At 36.8% G+C, this 22,951-nt stretch overlaps 1 protein-coding gene across 1 annotated transcript in view; it reads left to right on the top strand.

The window, feature by feature from the left end:
• GRM8 (glutamate metabotropic receptor 8) overlaps positions 1 to 22,951 on the top strand; it is a 323,602-nt gene that overhangs the window by 189,493 nt on the left and 111,158 nt on the right. Inside the window, exon 6 of the mRNA XM_065743531.1 lies at positions 20,792 to 20,992. Within this exon, the coding sequence (XP_065599603.1) occupies positions 20,792 to 20,992 (201 nt within the window). The remainder of the gene's footprint in view (positions 1 to 20,791; positions 20,993 to 22,951) is intronic.

Genomic DNA, 22,951 nt, shown 5'->3' with positions numbered 1-22,951 from the left:
CACAGCGTTATCTCCTAAGTGTTGAATTCATTCATTCAGGTGAAATTTCTGGTCATCATTATTAATCAGGTTATCTGAGGAAAACTTCAGATTAATATTTTCCATTGAGAAGCCCCTCTGAAAACCTTCAGCTACTGATGAACAATGGAGGTGGTTTTAAATGCTTTCGTACAAATGAAACCCATATCTTGATTTGAACATCTAGCTTTTGTGTGGGAACACATACCTATCTCTCTGTCCAGCTGCAATGGCACAGATCTGTGTAAACATGCCATGGCAACTCAGATATCTTATCCTTTTACATACTGTATTGGAAATGAAATGCATGTATTCAAATTGGATGACTGTACTATCAAGGTATTGCAGTTATGGAGGAACATCACTGAAATGGATTTCTCTGACCTGCTAAACCTTTCAATTTTGCCTCTGACTAAAAAGATGTAGTTGAATTGGTCTCTTAAAACCAGCACTGAGTTAGATGCTAAGGGCCACAAGATCTCATAGCAAAGTCACCTGAAGCAATAATCTGAACATCTGTGAAGTAAATAATTTTACAGGAGTATTCCTTAAGGACTAATGATAATAAAGGCTATTACACACTGATTACCTGAAACAAATTTTTAGTGGCTACTGTTTTGTCTACCTTCTGCTTTTGTGGGATTTCCAACTTAACTGCCTAAACCAAAGCAGAGCAGCAGTATTAGATTGGTTGTGATTTTGATTTCATTTTAAGTCTCTGTAGGTGAAAGGCAGTACTTAAATGTGACTAAGAAAATCATTTGATTTTCACAACTTCTTTGTATTAAAGACTAATTTTTGCTTATTGCGAAACTAGACTACTGTGGAATAAAATTTCACTGGGTTGGGTAACTTGAAAAATTTGAGTTTTACTGAAAGGTGGTACTAGCTCTGTGTTTCCCAGAAACTGTATGACAGATATGTGCTGTGAGAGCTTGGAAGCAGAATCTCTAAAATTTGTGAAGACATCTTTGCTAGGGCATAATGAGAACTGCCATATCTTTCAGTGGTTTATCACTTACTTGTTTTGAGCCCTGAGGTCAGGTGTCTGAAGAAATATTGCTATTACAGGTTCACAAAGCTAATGGCAGTATTACATAGACTGTGTAGCGAGCTGAAAGTCTTCACCTCACACATCACTCAGTTATCAATGATTTCCACTTTTGTATCAAGAAGTATCCTCTTAGATTTAAAAGAGAAATCAGAAATGAAACTGTGTGCATGCTTAGGCTCATAAAGGATACCAATTTTATGGCAGTAATAGGTTATATCTTTCTCACCGAAGTTTCAGTTTAATTAACAGGAGCATTACCAGTAAATAGCGACTAAAAGACAAAATGAAGCAATTCTTCAGAACTGAAAAAAAAAGTTTGTTTCCCAATGAAACTACATGGTAACAGCTCCAAATGAGTTGAATTAATATTTCTTTCAACAGTATAGTGTTTATACTAATAAGCAAAATGTAAATTTGTTGAATTCATTTCCACTGTCCAAAAGCAGAGAAAATTAAAAGCTTAAATGACAAGGTGCAGTCAGCTGGCAAATTATACATCTATCATTTTAGTCTATATATTGTTGTTAAAATGTTCTAAATGTTTACTGCATTTGATAGAGTTTGCTTAATCTTTACACTATGAGAAGGATTTACATAATCCTTTAGGATTATATCTTTTTAGGGCCTGTTCCCTTTAATGTTTTCATCAATGACTTGGATGCAGGACTTAAAGGACTAAGTTAATCTGTTTATGACACTAAACTGGGAGGAGCTCTTGTCTCTCCCAAGGGTGGAGAGGCCTTGAGGGAAATCTCAGGAAATTGAAGAGTTGAACAGTCAAGTGCATGATCTACAAGAAGAGCAAGTGCTGTATTCTGCACCTGTGACAAAGCAAGCCAATATGTAATTCACAGTACGACTGTCACTATGAACAAACCTGAATATACATAAATCCTGGGGGGACAAAAAGCTGGAGAGCAGCTGTATAGGTAGGGATCTGTCAGCAGAGTCCTGGCAGCCAAAACAGCCAGCCATACTCTGGGGAGGGGTTGGCCTGCTCTGCTCTGCACTATGTGGCCATACCTCCTGCACTGAGTGCAGTTATGGGAACCACAATGTAAGAAGGACATAAAACTGTTAGAGAGCTCCCAGAGAAGGGCTGGCAAGATGGTAAATAGTCTAGAGGGCAAGATGTGTGAGGAACAGACTGCCCAGAGAGGTTATGGAATCTCCTTCTCTGGAGATATTCAAGACCATGTAGATCTTTCTTATGCAACTTTCTTTAGGGAACTTGCTGTGGCAGACAAGTTTGACTGGATATCTCCAAATGCCCCTGGCAACTGCTACGATTCTGTGAAGCTGTATAACTTTTATGATACTGGCAAACCAACATCTATTGTTGGAGAGTCCTAGTCCTTTTCATTGAAACTAATTTTTTATATATATTCAGTAGGAAGTACAAACAAATATTCTACTGGGAAAAAAAAGTTATTGTTCACTTGTATTTCAGTTTCACTGGGCCAAATAGTAGATTTTTTATGCTTAGTTTTCTCTCTATTCAGAATATGTTCCATCAGTTAATTTAAGTGTTTGTATCCTTTAACTTTTCCTGTCCCTAAGAGGAAAATTAATCTTCAAGGCACTGAGAAGTGACCTGGGTAACTCTGGAGAACAGGAAAATTGACACTAACCAGTTGGGACTAGTAGTAATCTCATGCTGTGCAGAAGGTCTAAGAGAACAGTCTACAAGGTTAATGTGTTAGTACTTAAAAACAGAGTCCTAGGGGGGAAAAAAAAAAGGAGATAATTAACTCTCCTGGAGCCGTGGGCTATTTTGGGTTTCTGCTGTCATTATGATGATAGAGATAAACTAAACAGAGTCCCTCTTTTGAGGGTCTGTGCTCTGATGAATTATAAGGACTCAAATCAGAACGCTGCTCCTCTACGAACTTAATGTGGTTAAACAGGAGTAGAGCAGAGGGATGTTCCCAGACTTTTCCTTCATTAAGTGTTTGTGTTTCCCGTTAGCAGAGGAGGTAACTTTGTTTAACGTGGTGCTGTCCTAGCATCAGAAAGACAATACGCAATTGATTTACAGTTATTGAGATTGTATGCCAGCATGAGTCTGTCTTGAATTGCAACAAAAGTTTATATAGAGGAATAAAAAATTCAGGCCCTCAAGATTGTACGTCTTTACTGAGTCTAGAACAAATGGAAATAAAATAGTAAGATGTTTTGATTCCACTAACAGTGACAATAGAAATAATTCCAAAAAAATCCCTTATCCTAATTCCTCTCTTAAATGCTGAGTTGTTTCAGCAGCAACTCTGACCTGCATAAGTAGACTTACCTCAGTCCCATGAATTTAAGAGTGACAGAAAGGCAGTTTTATGCATTTATGTTATAGGAGTTATATGGGAGCTACAGATGGAAGCTATGACAAAAATGACATTGATCCTCTTGTCACAGCTCCCATCTGTACATTGTCCGTAGTCCTTCAAAGAAGGCCACCATAGTGCTCCATTACTGGCATTTTGTTCCTATTTAGTCAATTTTTTTAGTTTTGACTTAGGGAATAGTAAAATATATTTTTTTTTATTTTGCAGACTGGTCAGATAATAATTTTGGAAGCCACATCTCAAAAGAGGTCTGCAACATATGTTTATTGATAGCATTTAGTTGCCTGACTAAATAGAATTCCCTGTGCAGTATATTTTTATATCACTTTCACTGAATCCTGATCACTTGTAGAAGTCCACTTGTTATCGTTATTAGATACCATCATTATTCACTGAAAAATAGAAAGTAAACAAAATATATTTCACATAAATGATATTGAAACTGGAAGTTTTGGTAATTGGTTAAGCAGGGTGAAATTGGTTTTATTGTACACTTTCCCACTGCTATAAAAGTCTTATTCTAAGAAATGAAAAGATATAAAAATATAAATGGCGCTATCATCTGTTACAATGGAGCAATTCCTTCTCAAAAGTACCTTCAAAGGATGAAAATTAAATGTACATGACATATTTGCAAACACTGAGTGAATAATACGTATTGAAATTTTTTGTGCTTTTTTTCTTTTTCTCGCCTGGGAGGAATATATACTTTATTAAAGCTTCAGAGACTGTGAAAAAATACTTTTATTCTGCATTCTTGTTGGTGACTATTTTATAAAGTAGATTACCTATCTTACATGCACTCTCTAATGGATCAATGAATTAGCTTTACATAGGAAGGAACTGAAAAATTCAGCCCATCTTTCATATTGTTTTTGTGAGAACTTAATAGAAACAAGGCTTGATTTGTTACTAACCCAGAAGATATGAAAGTACAGCTAAAAAGGCTGCTCCAAAAGTAATGCCTTTTATTTTATTATGTTGACCCTTGACATCAGAAGCAGATGAATGGTGGTATGGCAGTAGAGGTGCAACCTTCCTGTCAATATTCCATTACATTCTGTTGCTATGCAAGGAATGGCAGCAGAGGGGTAGTCTGACAAAATGGTTCAGACATGAAAGTGTGTATGAAGCTAAGGATGGAAAGACAGAAATCTTGCAGAGCCCTGAAAAATTAGTCTTGCTCTTAATATGTGCACGAGAATAAGGAAAGGATGGGAAAAGCATTTGCTATAACCACAAGGAACTTCATCCACTTTTTAGTTGAAGTCACTGTTTCCAGTCACTCACATGGGAGATGGCTGCAACTAGTTTTGCTCTCGAAGTTGCTGGGCAGCAGGAATATGTATTTCTTTGTTTGACAAGTCTCTCTTGAAGTTAAAGCATTAAAAATTTTAATTCATAGCATAAGATGAATGGATGCCCCCTTTAGATAACTGAATTCAGCTAGAAGACTGTTGTAGATTCATCATATAATTTTACAAAAAAAAAAGTATTCTTTTTAATGAATATATAGTTAATTATAAATAAAGTTATATTAGTTAATGAATTTCTTATGCACTTTATCATCTTGATTTGCTTTATTTAAAATAAATAAATTAATAAAATAAAAATTAGTTTTTGTTGTCGTCCACAACACTTTTGAGAAATAGACTGGCTGCTCCAGAGGCGTTGGCACGTACCTCTTGGTTGATGCTACTGATGAAGAGAGCTGCAGACTAAAAAATGCAGAATCCCAGTTGTACATGAGGGTAATGAAGATAAAAAGCTGGAAGAGGCCTCAAATTTATAGTATGGAACAAGATGCTAGTTTCTAGTTGCTTCTTTATGTGTTGCCTTGTTTGTGGAGCCATAATTATACACTAATTACAGCTAGAAAAAGTCTCTGTTGTTCTCCATCCTGAATAGTAATTACCGTGTTGCTGTGTTTCAATACCATCATTTTCTTTTTCTCTTTTTTAACATTATCAGATCTATTTTAGATTTTAACGCAGCATTTGGGAAACAGAAATTGAAACTATTGTTTATATTCTTTATAGTGATGGTCATATTGTGAGTTGCATATTGGCTATTATATATTACTAAGTAATTTAGTTTAACAAAGTGTGCATATCTGTAAGATTAGAGAACGTTAAAATGAGAGGCTGACTACAGCTTCTCTGAGATATGAATTAGGTTATGTTTGAATTTCTATATCTTCAGGTGCTCTCTCTACAATTAAATGAATATAGAGAATGTTGGAGTCTACTGGAAGGAAAGAATCAGTCAACTGTAACAAAAAATGGTGCTGTCTGTCTTAAAAAGTAAAATTCTTGTCATTACTCCTCTGATGTTCTTGTCACACTCCAGATTTTGAAGTGAAATTGGAGGGGCTATAAACTGTCCTTACTCAATTGACTTCCCTTGGAACTTAGCTGATTTAGGTTAGCTGAAGTGGTCAGGGCCAAGAACTAGCTTAAAATTGATCTTAACAAAGTACGTTTTGGCTTTTCTTTTTGTCTTTGAATGTTTGGCGTCCATTGAGAATTGGTACATACTCAATCTGCAAGATTGCACGCATTTGTACATGTGAATATGCACATACTCAATTGAGATTGTTAAATTGCATTGGCTTAGATGTCTTTTTGTGCATCTGAATTGTATCATGTGATAGTTCAGATTGGAAAGTCTATACTCCATCGTCCTTCTCAAAGCAGGGTTGGCTTGAGGCTTCATCCAGATAACTCTGGGCTTTATCCAGTCAGGTCTTTAAAATCTCTAAGGTTGGAATCATAGGATCATAGAATCCTTAGAATTGGAAGGAACCTCTGAAAGCCATCTAGTTCAACTCCACTGCAATGAACAGGGTCAGATCAGATTGCCCAGGACCTTATCCAGACTGGCCTCAAAAGTCTCCAGGGGTGCTGCATTAACCACATCACTAGGCAGCCTGTTCTGATGCCTCACCACCCTCACTGTAAAATATTTTTTCCTTATATCTAACCTAATCTACTCTCTTTGAGCTTGAAGCAATTTCTCCTTATACTGTCATTACAGATCCTGCTAAAGAGTCTGTTCTCTTCTTTCTTTTAGCTCCATTTTAGATACTGAAAGGCCTCTATCAGGTCACTTCAGAGCTTTTTCTTCTCCAGGCTGAACAGCCCCAGCTCTTTTGGCCTGTCCTTGTAGGAGAGCTGTTCCATTCTGTGGATCATTTTTGTGGCCTTTCTCTGTACACGCTCCAACAGGCCCGTGTCTCTCCTGTACTGAGGACTCCACACCTGTATGCACTACTCCAGATGAGGCCTCACCAGCACAGTAAAGGGGCAGGATCACCTCCCTCACCCTGCTGGCCTCACATCTTTTGTCGCAGCGCAGGGTACAGTTAGCTTTCTGGGCTGTGAGGGCACATTGCTGGCTCATGTCCAGCTTGCCATCCACCAGTACCCCCCAGACTTTTTTGTCAGAGCTGCTCTCAATCCTTTCATCCCCCAGATTGTATTGATAATGGGGCTTGCCTTTACCCAGGTGGAAGACTTAGCATTTGGATTTGGCGAACCTCATGAGGTTCACCTGGGCCCACTGCTCAAGCCCACCTAGATCCCTCTGTGTGGCATCGTGTCCCTAAGGGGTGATGATCACATCCCACAGCTTGGTGTCATCAGCAAACTTGCTGAGGGTACACTTGGTCTACTGTCGATGTCATTGATGAAGATATTAAAGAGTATCAGCCCCAGTACTGCCCACTGCGGGATACCACTTGTCACCAATCTCCATCCAGACATGGAGCCATTGACCACCACTCTCTGAACTCGATCCTGCAGCCAGTTCTTTGTCCGTTGAACAGTTCACCCATCAAATCCTTATCTTTCCAATTTGGAGAGAAGGATGTTGTGGGGTACCATGTCGAGGACTTTATCAAAGTCAAGATAGATGAGTTAGTGACTCATTCCTTGTCCGTGGATGCAGTGGCACCATCATAGGAGACCACTAGGTTGGTCAACAGGATTCACCCTTGGTGAAGCCATGCTTGTTCTCCTGTACACCTCCTTGCCTTCCATGGGCCTCAGCATAGCTTTCAGGAGCAGGAGGATCTGTTTCATGATCTTTCTCAGCACAGAGATGAGACTGACAGGTCAGTGGAGTGACTGCATGTCATCTCTGGGGAGCCTGTTCTGCTGCCTGACCAATCTCCTAGGAAAAATGGTTATATTGATCTAAACATCTCATTTCAATTGATGCAAGCTGCTTCACACCATACACCACTGTGAAGAGCCCATCTCCCTGTAGGCACTGGGGACTGCTCCTCAACAAGCTCAACACTGAAGATGGGTCTTCAGGGCTGAACAGACCTATTTCCCCCAGCTTTTTCTCACAGAGAATGTTTGCAAGCCTCCTGAATCTGTTGTTTTTCTCTCTACCAAGCCTTCTTCATATTGTTTATGTATTTAAAAACATGTTCATATGTCTATTGCACTGGTGAAACACTTAATTGATTTTGAGGGTTTGTCTTCAGTCTATAAGCTAAAGTTTATGATAGAAGTTGGAAAATAAGGGGAAATAAAACAGCCTTGGTAATACGAGATCAAACTGTGCTTGGTAAATTGAGTCATGAACTGCACATGATTGTGACTTTATATGATGGAGTTTTGATTTCTTCAAAATCGTACCTACAACTGCAAAATGTATTGTAAGGAAGTAGATGGAAGCAGTGCAATTTTGTTCAAGATCAGGTGAAAAATTGTTCTTGACCAGCTTTGGGTTACTATAATAGGCCTATAATATTACGATGGCTATCATAAGTGGTCTTTCTTTCAGCACAAGAATCAGAATATCTAAAAAGCTGTGTCCTTTCTCCTTGCTTCAGAGTGCCAGAGAACAGCCAAGCAGGTGCTCACTGTCTCAAGATTACTTTTTAGTATGTATATTGTCAGTAGAATTAACTGATGAAAATAAAACTTCAGAATCAGAATACATTATAACGTTATAACATTGTGAATACAGTGGCAAGTCTGAATACTCATTCTCACAACAAATAACGATAAGGGTTTTGCTGATGTAAGTACGTAAAGGTGACAATTTGAGTACATCCCATTAAGAGAAAGCTGATGCTTAAACAGTACTTTGCATATTTATTACGTTATAATTGCTAGTGTTTTAGTACCTAAGGAGGCAAGTAGAGAGAATTGTATCTGTATCTGAAATGGGCAGCGCTATCTACAGGGAACTTCAAGACTGTGGTTATCAGTTTTGCCCTGATGAGGACAGGATATGTGCAATTGTAATGGTGCTGGAGCAAAGCCCCTAATGTCCCTAATTTAACATTGAATCCAGTCAGTTCTCATTAGCTCGTGATTAAAGATCTAGCAGTCTTCTAGGTTGTAGGAATGTAGTGTCCACAGGTAAAGTGTCTTCCTGTTGTAGACTGTAATCCCCTTCCAGAAGCCAATTGTTGATGTCCTGTTTGTGGTATCAAGCAGTGCATTAACTAGTTGCTTGCTTCTAATTTATGGTGATTTTATTTTAGCAAGTCCTGAAAAACGTCTTTACTTAGAACAACGAGTAAATTACAAATTTCAAATGAAGATTTTCACTTGTAGAAGTCTTATGTTTTGGCTGTTGACTCTGTTTGCTCATTTAGAAAGAAAGTATTATTTCACAATCCTCAGTAGAGAACGTAGGTTTACTTCAACAGTAATATATTTTAATATTATAGTCTATAGCAATTGAATGATCTTGAACCCACTTTTCCCATTCTGACCACCAAAAAATACCTTCTTTCTTACAGAAAAGTGAAAAATTATTTAGTTTTCTATGATATTATAGTATTTTTTCCTACTGTTTACGCTGGTTAAATAAACTATTTTTTTAATTATTATGCACTATTTCTTGTGGTGCAATGAGATCATTAAAATGAGATGCATCAGGAAGAGAGAGTGGATAGGACAAATGGAAAAGTTAGTACAAATAACTTTTTTTCTTCCATTTCCTGGGCATAAATTTATAGCTGTGTCTTTTCATGAGAAGCATTCTTTCTTTGCTTTCCTTTCTTCTATTTTCCTTTTTATAGTAGTTGAAAAAATTCACCCTCTATTTCCACGTGGGAACTCCTTCATGACTAGTTCTTTTTTGTCTAGCACCAAAAATTTGGAGGTTTACTAGTGTGAATACAGACCAAGTAATTACTCAAAGTGAAATAATTTTATGATTTATTATGTTAATTTTCATTTTACATTGGTTTTCATTGCATTTTTATTGAAATTTTCTTTTCATAATGGTCTCCTAGGTAGGCACATACAGTCTTGTAAATTAATCTAAAACTATAATATTTTTTCATAGCTATATTCTGTCCTTAGAACTACTGTGAGAAAAAATAAGCATAGCTAACTAGTTGTTGCACTGGATCTGAGTCTCTGTCCCCATAGCAGCAAACTATTCAGGAGACAGTGTGTGAGACACTGTTTCATACCATCAGTATGCTTCATCTGAAGACAGCTTAGTTGTTCCTTCAAGAAAACTTTTAAGATGGTGAAAGAATAAGCAAAGGAAAATAATACAGGCCCATGCCACTGAGGATGAGCAGGAGGAGTGGGATGAGTGTGCCCGTGATTGAGAGAATCTCAGGTCTTGGATTGAGTGACAGCTGGGGAATAAGGGGATTGTATGTGGCCAGAGAACATCAGTGAAGAAACCATTCACAAATGGAAATGCTGGGCGCTACAGTGAGTTTACATAGGTCTTGATGCAAAGGATATGTTGTTCATTGAGCTGCTGTTTGAATAAGATTTGTGGAATACGTGTGTTGTTTTTAATTATTTTTTTATTTTTTGCTAGGATCTTGCTTAATATTAGTTTTCTAACAGTTAAATGCGTAGTCTAAGCTAGTCACACAAGAATGAGCAAGTTCAGGAGGACACTTTAACCCATTTCTTTAGATGCTTTTATCCACAGATGTTGAGATGAATTACGACTTGGGAAACCCCTAACCCTTGAAAGCGAAAAAGCTTTCTTTAGGTGAGACAACTGAATGCTAGATTGCTAAAACTCCATTAGTTGCATCCTACCCTAAGCAACTAATGGCAAAGGAACACCAAAAATTACCTGATTATTGCTGTAAAATCATTACATTGGAGCATTTAGTCCAAATGGACAGCCACCATACATTGCAAATATATTTAGATTTTCTACATGCTCAAGCTATCAAATATTTATTTCAGCATTGGATATTACACCTTGGCTTTAAAATTTCATGCTACACATCACACATGCAGATATCACACACAATCCTTATTAGATGTAGCAGATCATTCAACCCCGGTTTCCAGTAATCATAGGAGAGACTCCTACATAAAGCCCTTCCCATTAACTGAGCTGAGAGAGTCTTAAGTTACTACGGAAGGATTAGTAACAAGTATTAAGGGGTGATGAAAATAGCTTAATAAAATCTCAATCTGATAGTCTTTGTTGAATAGCTGACTATGAACTCTTTACAGACTGAATTAGTTTCCTTTTGTGAAGTTTTTCCATAAAACTGAAGTTAAAACACTTAAACTAAACCTCCAGACAGTAGTCATTAATTTAGTAGTTCAGATGCTACAATTTTGGGGGCCAAATCTTGTAACTTAATTTTTTTTTTCTCTGAAAAGACTTGTATCAAATAACAACCATGAATACTTAAGAAACCCATGTGCTTGGATGCCTCTGTTTATACTTCCAGCAAATGCTTTCCAATTACAAGAAAGGCTGTTACTACCAAGGTCTCAGTCAAGTTTGTAACTAAAAATAATAATACTGAAGACAAAAGTCCCTAGAGTTTCTGGTCTGAAGCTTAAACTTAAAAGTTCTCATAGTCAATAAACAGAGGAGAAATTTTTATATGTACGGTTGCTATGCACCTAAGGTCCTCTGAGATTAAACACTAACAGACAATGAATAAATTCAGTTGCTTGTGCTGAAGATTTTCTGAAGCTGATAGCCATTGCTGTAGGCTTTGTAGTTACACGCTGAAGTCTGCTTTAGAAGTGCACACATCCTTCGGGGTTTTAGAGTGATATCAGTTATTTCCAAATATGTGCCTGGACTTGTGCATCAGCAATTTCTTCCCGTAGTTAGAAATTCTCATGGATAATCTATGTGAGAAAATGTAGTCATTTTCTACATACTCACCTCAAGATCTGAAATTAAGATTTTATTTTATTTTTTTTAACTATAGAAATTTAGCAAATTACTTCGTTGACTTTGAGAGAGAAATAAATTTAGAATTTCTCCAAAATACTATATTCTTGCTTAGTAGATTGTAAATAGCTGAAGGAGTGTCCTAGGCTACTAAGGTGCATGACTTATTTTCTGAGAAATTAATCAAATGAACAACATATAAATCAGTGGCAAATTTTTGTAGATTTTATAGAGCTAGGGTGAGGTCTGAAAAACCTTTCCATGTTGCTGTGTTCTTTTATTCGTTATTATTGGTGAAAACATTAAATTTATGAGTAAAGAAATTCAAAGTAGAGTCAAAAAGGTTGAGCTGACTTTGAGACATATTTTAAATGTTATTCAAACTTTATCTTTGATCAAGTAGTTCTTAGATCTCTGCATTAGCAAATAACAAGCAAGTTTTCTACTTTATCTTTCTGTTATTTTGTTCAGAAAGGTCAAATGAAAAGTTTGACCTACTTTAATTATGACAAACACTTCTTTTTATGATATAATTTAATACTTTTTTTTTCTGTACAATCCTGATTCGATCAAAAACCAGACAAATGAAATTTCTCATTCACAAATTTAACAGATAACTTTTGAGGCTGAAATTTTTTTGTATGTTTTTTGTATGTTTTTTGTTGGGTTTTTTTTTGGTAGAATTTATGGTAGCTAGCTCATAATTTTACACTTTCATCTGATAGTGTAATTATCTAGAAAACCTGCAAAATCATAGAATTATAATGGTTTGGATTGGTTCAGTTTGATTTGGAAGGAAGACGTATCGTCTAGTCCAACCCTTCTTCTGTGGTTGGGGTCCTCTTTCACTAGGACAGGCTGCTTAAAGCCCCATCTAAACTGACTTTGAGCATTTCAGTGATGAGTCATCCACAGCTTCTCTAGGCAACCTGTTTCAGTGTCACACCAGCTTAATCATTATGTACATTGAATGAATGATAAATAGTTTGGCTAAACTTCACAGTCGTTTGATCTCCAGGCGTAGAACCTGGAGAAAATCTAATAGAACCTACTGTAATGTCAGATTTATTGATTTCTTAATAATGGAATTCTCTTTTTTATTCGAAGTCCTTCAGTGTATGTTTGTTTCCTTGTTTGTTTTCTGTAAGTATTACTGGAACATGTGTGTGCTCTCATGTTGTGAGATGTATGGCATCCAGAAAGTGAACCAGTGCAAATGAATGGAAGTCTGCCAGAGCACCATTTTTTGGAGGGCAAATATCTTCCTGCAATAGCGTTAATAATTCTCTGCCTGCAGTTTAAAAGCTGTAGTCTGCTGATAATACAGACATAAAACTTTTTGAAATGTTATATGTAGCTTTGACTTTTGTCCACACTAAATTATATATTCTGACACAGGCAGTTCCATTAATACTTGGTACTGATGTACCTGAAGTACGGATTATTTATCCCACCACATTTTTTGATGCATCTTTTGATTAACATGTGTGGCACGGCTCTTATCTAGATTTGTAGAAACCACATCCAACAGTGTCTAATCATTATGTGATTGCTGTCAGTGCTGCTTAGTGAAATATACACATCAAAGCAAATCTTGGATCAACAAGACACAATATTGCTACTGTCACATGTAGTAAACTAAAATTTTAAATGTTTGAGAGTTCTGAATGCCTGTGCTCTTCAACTTTTAATACAGTGTTTCAAGGAACTACAATTAAGCAGTACAAAAACACTAAGTAGAAAAGGGAAACGTTTTCACTGTAGTAACAATATTGTTAGAGACTCAGTGCAGAGAAATGAGCAATCCAGCTTCATTTTGTTTTTTGAAAACATTCTTGTGAATTGCACACAGATCTAAGAACAAAGAATACCCACCCAATAAGAACAATGTGACCAGAATTGCAGTTTATTTCAACTTTGATATATATAAGGGTTACCCCAAAAGTAATGATTTGAGAGGCAGATATTGGTGGTATGGCAGTAAAGGTTGAACTTTCATGCCAGTATTCCATTACATTTTGTTGCTGTGTGACAGATGGCAACAGAGGGGCAGCCTGACAGAAAGGTATCTGATGTGGATGTGCATATGAAGCAGAGGGGTGTCATTGAGGTCCTCCATGCAGCAAAAATTGCACCCACTGACATTCATCAATGCTCACTGATGTTTATGGAGACCAAAGAGGGGATGTGAACACAGTGAGGTGGTGGGTGATGCGTTTCAGCAGTGCTGACAATGACGTGAAAGACAAGCCACGTTCTGAATGGGCATGCACAGCTGTCATACCACAAAATGAATAGTATGTCAATCAGCTCATCTGATTGAAATGGTGGATTGTGACCAGGGAACTGAGGACAGAGCTGAATACTGGCTTCAGAGCATTGAAAAGAACGGCTACAACATTGGAGTGTTGCAAAGTTTGAGCCAGATGAGTCCTGTGAAGACTCACATGAGAATGATTAGAACACTGTATGCAAGTTTGTCAAGATCTATTGAACCAATACATGATTGAGGGTGACAGTTTCCTAGATCACATCATTACTGGTGACAAGATGTGGTGTCACCACGATGAGTTGGAGTCAAAACAGCAGTCTTTGGAGTACTGACGTGTCAGTTCTTCACTGAAGAAAAAGTTTAAGATGCAGCCCTCAGTGGATAAAGTGATGTGCACTGGAAAGAAGTGATCCTTGTGGTTTTCCTGAAACCTGGCAAACCATGATCTCTGACCAATACACTGCCAGTCTTGGCTGGACTGTCCTACAATACTCACTGTTTAGTACGAATTTGATGCCTTCTGACTTCCATTTATTTGAGCTGATTAAAGGTGGACTGTGCAGACGCATTTTCCTAGCAACAATGCTGTCATTGCAATTGTGAAACAGTGGGATACCTCCACTGTTGCAAATTTTTATGACCACAACATGCAGGCTCTTGTTCATCACTGGTGAAAACGTACCGTGCTAATGGTAGTGACTGTGTTGAAAAATAGCATTTTGTAGATGAGAATTTGCTCTATCAAGTAGTGTGCTTTGTATCTATTGTTTCTACAGAAATAAATAGGAGGCATTACTTTTGGAGCAACCTACATAGGGTTGTGTATTATTTGTGTTTTGTTGAAACAAAGTTCCAATCTACTGTGAAGACTGGGAAAAGTAATATGGTGTTATCGATGAAAAATGTTTGCATTCAGGGAAAGTATTTTTTTGAAGTTCTCCATTTACAGAGCTAGGCAAATTAAAAATAGAATTTCTCATTTAAAGTGAAGTTAAAGGGAAAGTTACTGGAACATGTTGGCTTACCTAAAATATATATATATATATATATTTTTGCTATTTTCTGTTTACATTGTGTCTGAAAATTGCGAGCCCTCTTTTGGGTAGGAACTATTTTAAAATCTTCATATTCTCCTAGGTAGGGATTGAAAAACTGGTTTTAATTTTCACTCTCAGAACTTTGCCAATTGATCCTTCTGTATATATTTTTAAATATTTAATTATGGTGAACTGGCTTAAACCATAACCTTTCAAAAATAACATCAGCAACCAGTTCACAGTATCTCATCTGTCAGTTGTTGAAGAATAGAGTCAAACTGTTTCATTTCACTATCATTGCTTTTACATTCTCAAATTCTTGTTTGGAATGGCTGAGAAAATAGACATAATCCTTAACTTCCTCTCTGAATTGCTTTCTAAACTGACATTGTACTATTGCAGAAGAGCTGCAGATCTTTTGAGGCTCTCTGTGGATTAACAATGCACAAATCAAGCATCGATGTTACCATGTGGCTACTAGAAAGCTGAACTCCTCCACCATAAAAGTACATCATCCCCTTGAATTACAGTAACTGAATATGATGATCTCTACTGCATTATTTGTTTTGGGAGAGCAAACTGTCTGTAATATGTGAGGAAAGCCGCTGAATAATCAGGGACGACTGCAATGGTCGCAGCATACACTCCTTGTGCTTCCTGCTGAGACTGTCAAATGGCTTACAGTTATAGATGACAACTTTCTAAGGAAAAACTGATGCTATAGAGATGGGAAGTTCTTACAAATCCTGACAAATAGAGAACTATCATGTCTGAGCTGAAGAATGTTTGTGATTTCGCTGTGATTATGATTGGCATGCAGAGAAAAATCAATTTCAACACAATAATATTTATCTTTGATGTTGTTTGCTTCCAAGTGTAGCTTAACTAAAACCATTTTGTGAGCCAAATGAAGGAAGCAAATTGTAAGAATTGTGAATTATAGCTGTGAACTGGCAAAATGTTACTAGCCATCCAACATCCAGACTTGTAAACAGATGAGTCTGAAAAACAAAACAAAAAGTTGCACAGATGCACCAACTGGCTTTACACAGTAACTGCTCTTGAGCACATAACTAGTGCCAGTAAAGGGAAACTATTAGAATACATGGTTCACTGGTAACCATTATCGTTTTCACTAATGATTTAAATTTTCACTTTCTGCCCCTAAGATGACTTGTTCTCCCACTATTACCCCCAAAGAGCGGTAATCACAACAGTCCCTAAAAAGCAGATTTCTCGCTCAGCTCATGTGAGAGGGGACGGGGCAAAAGAACGGGTGGCACCACGGAAAGGGAGGAGGAATACAAACTCTTGAAAAAGGATTTTTCCCTCTTAATGGTAAATCCATAAATCCATGGTTAGGAGATTCCAACCATTCTGCAGTAGAATTTCTGTCACTGGAAAGCCGGTTATTCACCTTGCTCTGCTCTAACTGAAGGATAAGACATACAAGCCTTGTGTTGTTTTGTGTTTTGTTTGTTTTCTTTCTTTTTTTTTTAATTTCTGAATAAATAATGATTTTTTTTTTCAGAAAATACCAACCCTAAGAGTAAGATACATAAATCAGTAATAACAAATATCACAATAAGTGGATTAAAATAGTGTAAATGGAAATCTACAGTTATAATTTTCTCAAATGAGTTTTTCAAGCAGAAGTCTGTGAATAATGGCTCAAGAAGATTCAAAAGTATTACATTAATATTGTTACGTTAGTGAAATAAACGAGATTATGATTACAAAGTAATTTCCAATTTACGTAAAGGAAAGACCATGACACATTGCAGCAGCAATGAGAGTTTTTAAACAGGCAATTTCTATAACTTACACGTGAGAGTTTCCAAAGAGCTGGCTGCATGTTTTCTGAGCTGTTAATATCGATTTTTTTCTCAGCTATGAAGTATCAGTACTGAAAATAGTGGAAGAGTGCCTGCAATGAGCCAATATTTGAACTGAACGTAAAAGGTGAGCTGGCCAATTGTACTCCAGTCAGTCCCAAACAAAACAAAGATAAAATGATAATAAAGGAGATTAACAAAAAGATCCAGCATGGAGGCCAGTAAGCACTGAGAAATGAAAATAGATATTTTAAAAGTTGATTAATAAAAGCAGTAATTCTTGCATACAGTTCTGTGAACACAGTGTTGATTTTGAATTGCAATCTAAAATGTTAGAAATCAAGATTGCTCAAATAAAAGTAGTTGAAAAATGGGTTGCTTGTAGACTTCAAAAAATATTTTCTACAGTTGGCTAATGATTAGGGCTAAGCTTGGAAGCTCAACTTACTGTATCTTATGTTTCACTTCCCAGGATTAGAATCCTATTCCCCTGTACACTGTATCCCCATACCACATATCTCTATTATCCTAAACTGGACTCCCACTCCTGTGTCTCAGGCTGTCCAAAACCTTGTGCACAAAACCTTTCTCAAGAGCTTCAAGTCTGGAGCTTTAACTAGATGTTGTATACAACATCTTTAATTTTGTAATTAATTAATTTAACCCACATCTCATCCTATGTTCCTTATCTTTCCCTGCCGTAGCGAAGTTCCACCATCCTGAGCAAGAAACGTGATTACTCATGTGGAACAGGAACTATCAGGAGCAAAGGGGGAAATGATTACAAATTATAGTGACAGTACCACCAAACATAGTCTGGCTTGTCATTCCTGCTCAGGAAATGCAAGAATAGCTGTGACAACTTTGTCCAGGCTCTTCTAGGATCATTGCTGATCTCACTGCAGGATTCCTGAAATAGATTCCAAATAGAGACAGCCAGGAGTGGTTGACACTTCTCCTGGGCTAGTGATATATCATCTCTCCTAGCTCTTCTCCAGTGCAAGATGATAACACTAGTACGTATAGCTATGGATTTTATCCATTGGTCAGGGAAAGTCTCAACATCTTGCTGCAATTCCTCACAAGCTTGCCCTTTTCAACAATGGGATTGGAAGACCTGCTGGAAAATACCATGTTGTATTTCCCTATATTTCTTTTGCATGGAAATCAGAATACAGAGTAACAGTGTCAGCACAGTTCTTGTCTCAGTTCTTGGCAGATCATCAGACCAAGCAGGTACTAAGTGCCTGGGTTCAGGAGTTGTAAACATCCCCCCTGCCCATGATGCAGCCTCATTAATTGCTGTTGGAGTAAAACCTGTGAGATTAGAAATCGAAATGATCAAAAGGCATTAAGGAATTTGGTTATGAGATGCAAGTAGTTACACTATTTCAAGTCGCCATGTGTATGTATGTGTATGTGTAAGCTTGCTTTGTAGCCGTAATCAGATATAGCAGGCATTTAATCTGATGAGTTCTTGTCAACTTTATAAATTTTGGAAACAGAAAATGAAGAGAAACTTCAAAAAGAAATGGCATGTAATTAAATTTGATGTTTTTTGTTTGTTTTGTGTGCATTTTTTTATTATTATTAAATTATTTCTTTGTTTTATGGGAAGCAGAGACTTCTTTTCTGTTGCCTTCTGGGATTGCTGGATGATAAGCTGATAATTCTGTGATGCCGCTCACCCCTCATAATTAAGGGAACATATTCAGTGGCAATATATTCATTTTTAATCTGTAATTTATATGACAAATTAGTTTCTCAGAAATTAGTTTCTGTGATTTATATGATAAATTATTTCTGAAGAGCAAAGATAAAATGTTGTACTGTGGAATTAGTTTATAGAAATCCTATGTATGCTTTGGAATAAGTTTATAGAAATCCTATGTATGCTTAAACTACAGTGAAATGTAAGGGACTGCAGTACTCTTTTTTTTTTTTCTTCTATTAATTTTTACCACTTAGTACAATGTAATTGCGGAAATATTTGCAGCATTCAGGGCCCTATGCCTTAGCACTTATTATAGAAGGTAATTTCTTTCTGTCTTTTACCAGTCCTCCACCTTTCAACATACATCTTCGTCTGTCTCATGTGTGAGGGGAATTGTATTTGGCTTGGAAACAAAAAGAGGAGTATCTCCTTCAAACATACTCTGTCCTGGCCATTCCATTTACAGGATGAGGACACTCTGGGAACATATGTGGATTATTGGCTGCTGTGTGCCTGTAGTAGTTCTGTAAGCCCTGCCCTTCACTTATCTGGCAGTCCTTAGCCCAGCAGGAACAATTAAGGGAGGGATCCTGAGCTGTGCCTGTCAATTATTGTTGAAAGGTAGTTTGCAAATGAAGTAATTTAATTGAGTTGCAATCTAATTGAGCCATATCGTACATCTTTTACATCCTCTGTCATGTCTAAGCAGTGCTTTTCAAGTAATTATGCAATTTTCAGTGTGTGCAAGGAAAAGTTTTTCTATTTGCTTGGTTTCAGTAATGTCACACAATTTACTAATTATTTGCCAGTCATTACATAGCATGCCTTTAAAGTGTCAATTGAGTAATCTGTGGTAAGTTACAAAGTTATATCCTTTCTTCTCACGGTCAGTAATGGTCAGTACCTTTTCAAGATGAAGTTTTGTTTTCTTTTCTTTTATAACTATCCCACTAGGAGAAATAAAAGCACACCACAATTTTTACTGCAGTTTATTCCTCCCAGTGCTCAGGGATATTTAAAATACAAAATATTGCTGATGGTCAAATTAAAGATTTTTTCATGTGTTACCATTGTAATGTGGTACAGTTGTACCACAGTGCAGAGGGCAAACAGAGGAAGGGCTGTCAGTAGAGACTCTTGGTTTTTTTTTCCTGTCACATGAACTTGCACTCTTTGTCTAAAGAAAGATCCTGCATGCGGTGTGTTTTTAGGCATAAGCAGTGCACTTTTAAAAATGTGTGCGCAATGACATTAATATCATGAACTGATAAAATCACCTGACTTGAAATAAAAACAAAGTAGTTCAGATTATCGAAGACGCGCATATACTTCTGGTTCATTTGTATAGTCTTGGATAGTTTTATATAATGTGAATGGATTATTTTAGCACTGAATGAGTCAGTTGTCTGGTAGATAACCTTGGTTTTAATCTTGTGTTCACTGAGTCAGTGGGAGCTTGGCTGTGGACTTCAGCAGAGCAGATTTCATGCAGAGATCTTCAGAGACTTCTTTCCCATTGTAAATGAAAATGCTAAACCTGAGAAATCAGTGGCTGAATTCACATTTAGGACATGCTGGTTGTCTACCTAAAATATAATTTTCTGGACTTTATTTTTAACTTTTCCTCTTGGTGCTATCACTGCTGAATATAAAAGGTATGTCTGGATTTGCATATAGATGATTAATGTGGGCAATCCCTGCAGAATCAAAATCTCATAACGTATTGATTTGCTATGTATACCCACTGTAAGAAAAATGTTCCTGTAGGAAAAAGCAGACAGTACATAGCTCTCAATGTGAACTATAATTCACTAATAAATACAGGAAAAAGTCTCAGAATAAGCACTTTTCAGTAGGGAGACAGATGGTCATATCACTTGGCAAACATTCGGCTTTTTTTCCCTGACATGCTTAAATAATCTTTATCAAACAATAGACATAGATAAAAATCAAGGTAGCCTTAAATTTATCTGAAATAGAATGATGGGCTACTGTAGAAGTGTCCTATAAATAACGATAACCAGATATTGAATGAAAGTCAATAATCTGCAGAGAGGATTTCTACTGGATTGTAGAAATACGTATACATATATATCACAATGAATTTCTCTGTCTTTTTTTCCAGCCCAGAACTCAACATAGTGTTTATATACCTGGCACAGCATACAAAGATTAGAGGCAGAACCAGATGGCCGTATTTTAACTTTGCCTTGTTTATCTAGGTGATGGATAGAGGAATCCTAGCTTTACCTATTTAACTGACCATGATCATTTATACTGTACTGTGGATGTCTGAACACACACACGCGCACACACGTGCATGCAAATGGAATTAAGCAGACTCTTTTTTTCTCTCTTCATTCCATAGGCTTAGAAAGAATTGCAAGAGATTCAGCCTATGAGCAAGAAGGAAAAGTTCAGTTTGTAATCGATGCAGTATATTCCATGGCGTATGCACTACATAACATGCACAAAGATCTCTGTCCTGGATATATTGGTCTATGTCCAAGGATGAGCACGATTGATGGTAAAGAACTACTTACCTATATCCGGGCAGTAAACTTTAATGGTAAGTTATATTTACTCTTTTTTGTTTCCCTACCTTCTTGTTCTTTAAATGTTTCAGAAGTGACAAGATGTGTTTTATTCTATATATAAGATACTTTTAGGCGCACTGGAAAACACAAGATTAGAAGCAGTTTTCATTCAGTCAGAACTGTGAGTTTTTCCACCTGCTTTGAAACCCCAAGTGTATTTTTCATCTTAACATCAAGCTGCTCCCACAGGATGCAGATGTTAAAAATAAGAATCTGCCAATCAAAATATTTCAGTGAAAAGCTGCTATTATAGAAACAAGTTGAGAACTCATGCAGCCCTATTGACAGATTAAAATCCTTAGATGGAGGTTGCTTATGTGTTTACAAGAGAATGAATTGAAAATATACCCTTTTGAAAATTGCATTCTTTTGAAATTACTGTTAACACTTTCTTAACAGAATTGAATAGAACAGAATTGAAATCTTGCATGTTTAAATCTCAATTAAGGGACTTGCTAGCACTTACAGCTTCTTTTTCTTATCATTGTTTTTCTCTCAGTGATGTAATCAGTTTTAACACAACTGCAATATATATTTTTAAACAACGGTACATAATATTCTGTGCAGCTGGGATCTGCCTGCTGGAGAAGTACAGTTACTGTTCCCCATATTGTCAACAGTAGAGACCAATAAAGAACAGGCTTAATTTATGAATGCAGAAATGAAAAGGGTAGAACGTACTTGGTGGTGAAATAAAGTTGCTGAAAACTTATATTGTTTCATGAATTTCATAGCTGTTGTAGGCTATATTTCCCATTATTCTACAAGGAAATTGAACAGTGTTCTTTGCTGTGTTTTCTTTTTCTTTCTATTTTTTTCCCCTATGTGGCAGTAATTCACACACTAGGAATGCCTTCTAACTATAGAGAGAATCACTGTCTATCTCAGTTCACTCCTGTGACCTCAGCTGCCAGCATTTCTGAAAAAAGCACAAGGTCATTTTGAATTTAGCTTCCAAATGGAAGCATTTTTTTGCTCTAGGTAATGTACCAGACCATTTGGTTGATATGAATATTGGCTGTAGTTCACACATTTTCCTTTTTTTAATCTTACTCTTCTGCGACATTCATAAAAAGGGAATACCCTGTCTCCAGGAATACAAAAGAAAGGCAGGAATTAAAATGATTCTTTAGTGATTTAAAAACCCTGGAACAAAATATGTTGCTAACAAATGGGAATGTTGCTATGATGACAGAGGTAGGTAACATATTGTAAGGTCTGCAGTGATAATTATCTACATTTCCAATACATATGTTTTGAGTCTGAGTTGTTAAAGTGTAAAGAAAGCGATCAATTTTCATTTGGTTAGCATGAAAGATTAACATAAAAAGATAAGGTGTACACACTACATAAAACCTTTTCCTCCTAAAGACTGTTGTACTTCATCAATAACTGTCTGACTATTGAAACAACAAGGGGAGATGAAAGAGTGGGATGAAAGAGTGGGATTGAGCATTCCGGTCACTAATGAAAAACTATGTTTTTGAAGTAGCAGTCTTTCAGTATCTAAAGTGGGGGTATGCGAAAGATGAGGATAGACTCTTTAGCAGGTTCTGTTGCAATAGGAGAAGGGGAAGTGGTTTCAGAATAAAAGAGTGAAGATTTAGACTGAATATAAAGCATATTTATTTATTTTATGATAATGGTAGTGAAGCACTGGAACATGTTGCCAAGAGCAGTGGTGGATAATCCCATTCCTGGAGAGAATTGAGGTTGGGTCAGTGGGCCTCTGATCAGTCTGACCTGTGGGTTTCTTGCAGTGGAGTTGGACTAGTTGACCTTTAAGAGTCCCTTCCAACTCAAAAGATTCTATGATTTACTGAAAGAGGGGAAAAGAAATAAAAGAAATATTTCTGTGATTTCAAATTTCAGTCTTGTGGGATGCATAAAATCTTCCCTATATTAGTCTAGTCCACATCATGTACTTTTGT

Source organism: Cyrtonyx montezumae, unplaced genomic scaffold (assembly GCF_038088225.1).
Source record: "Cyrtonyx montezumae isolate F1298 unplaced genomic scaffold, pur_monq_1.0 scaffold_3, whole genome shotgun sequence".
NCBI lineage: Eukaryota > Metazoa > Chordata > Aves > Galliformes > Odontophoridae > Cyrtonyx > Cyrtonyx montezumae.
The sequence above is the reverse complement of the archived record's forward strand: the minus strand, read 5'-3'. Positions and strand labels throughout refer to the sequence as shown.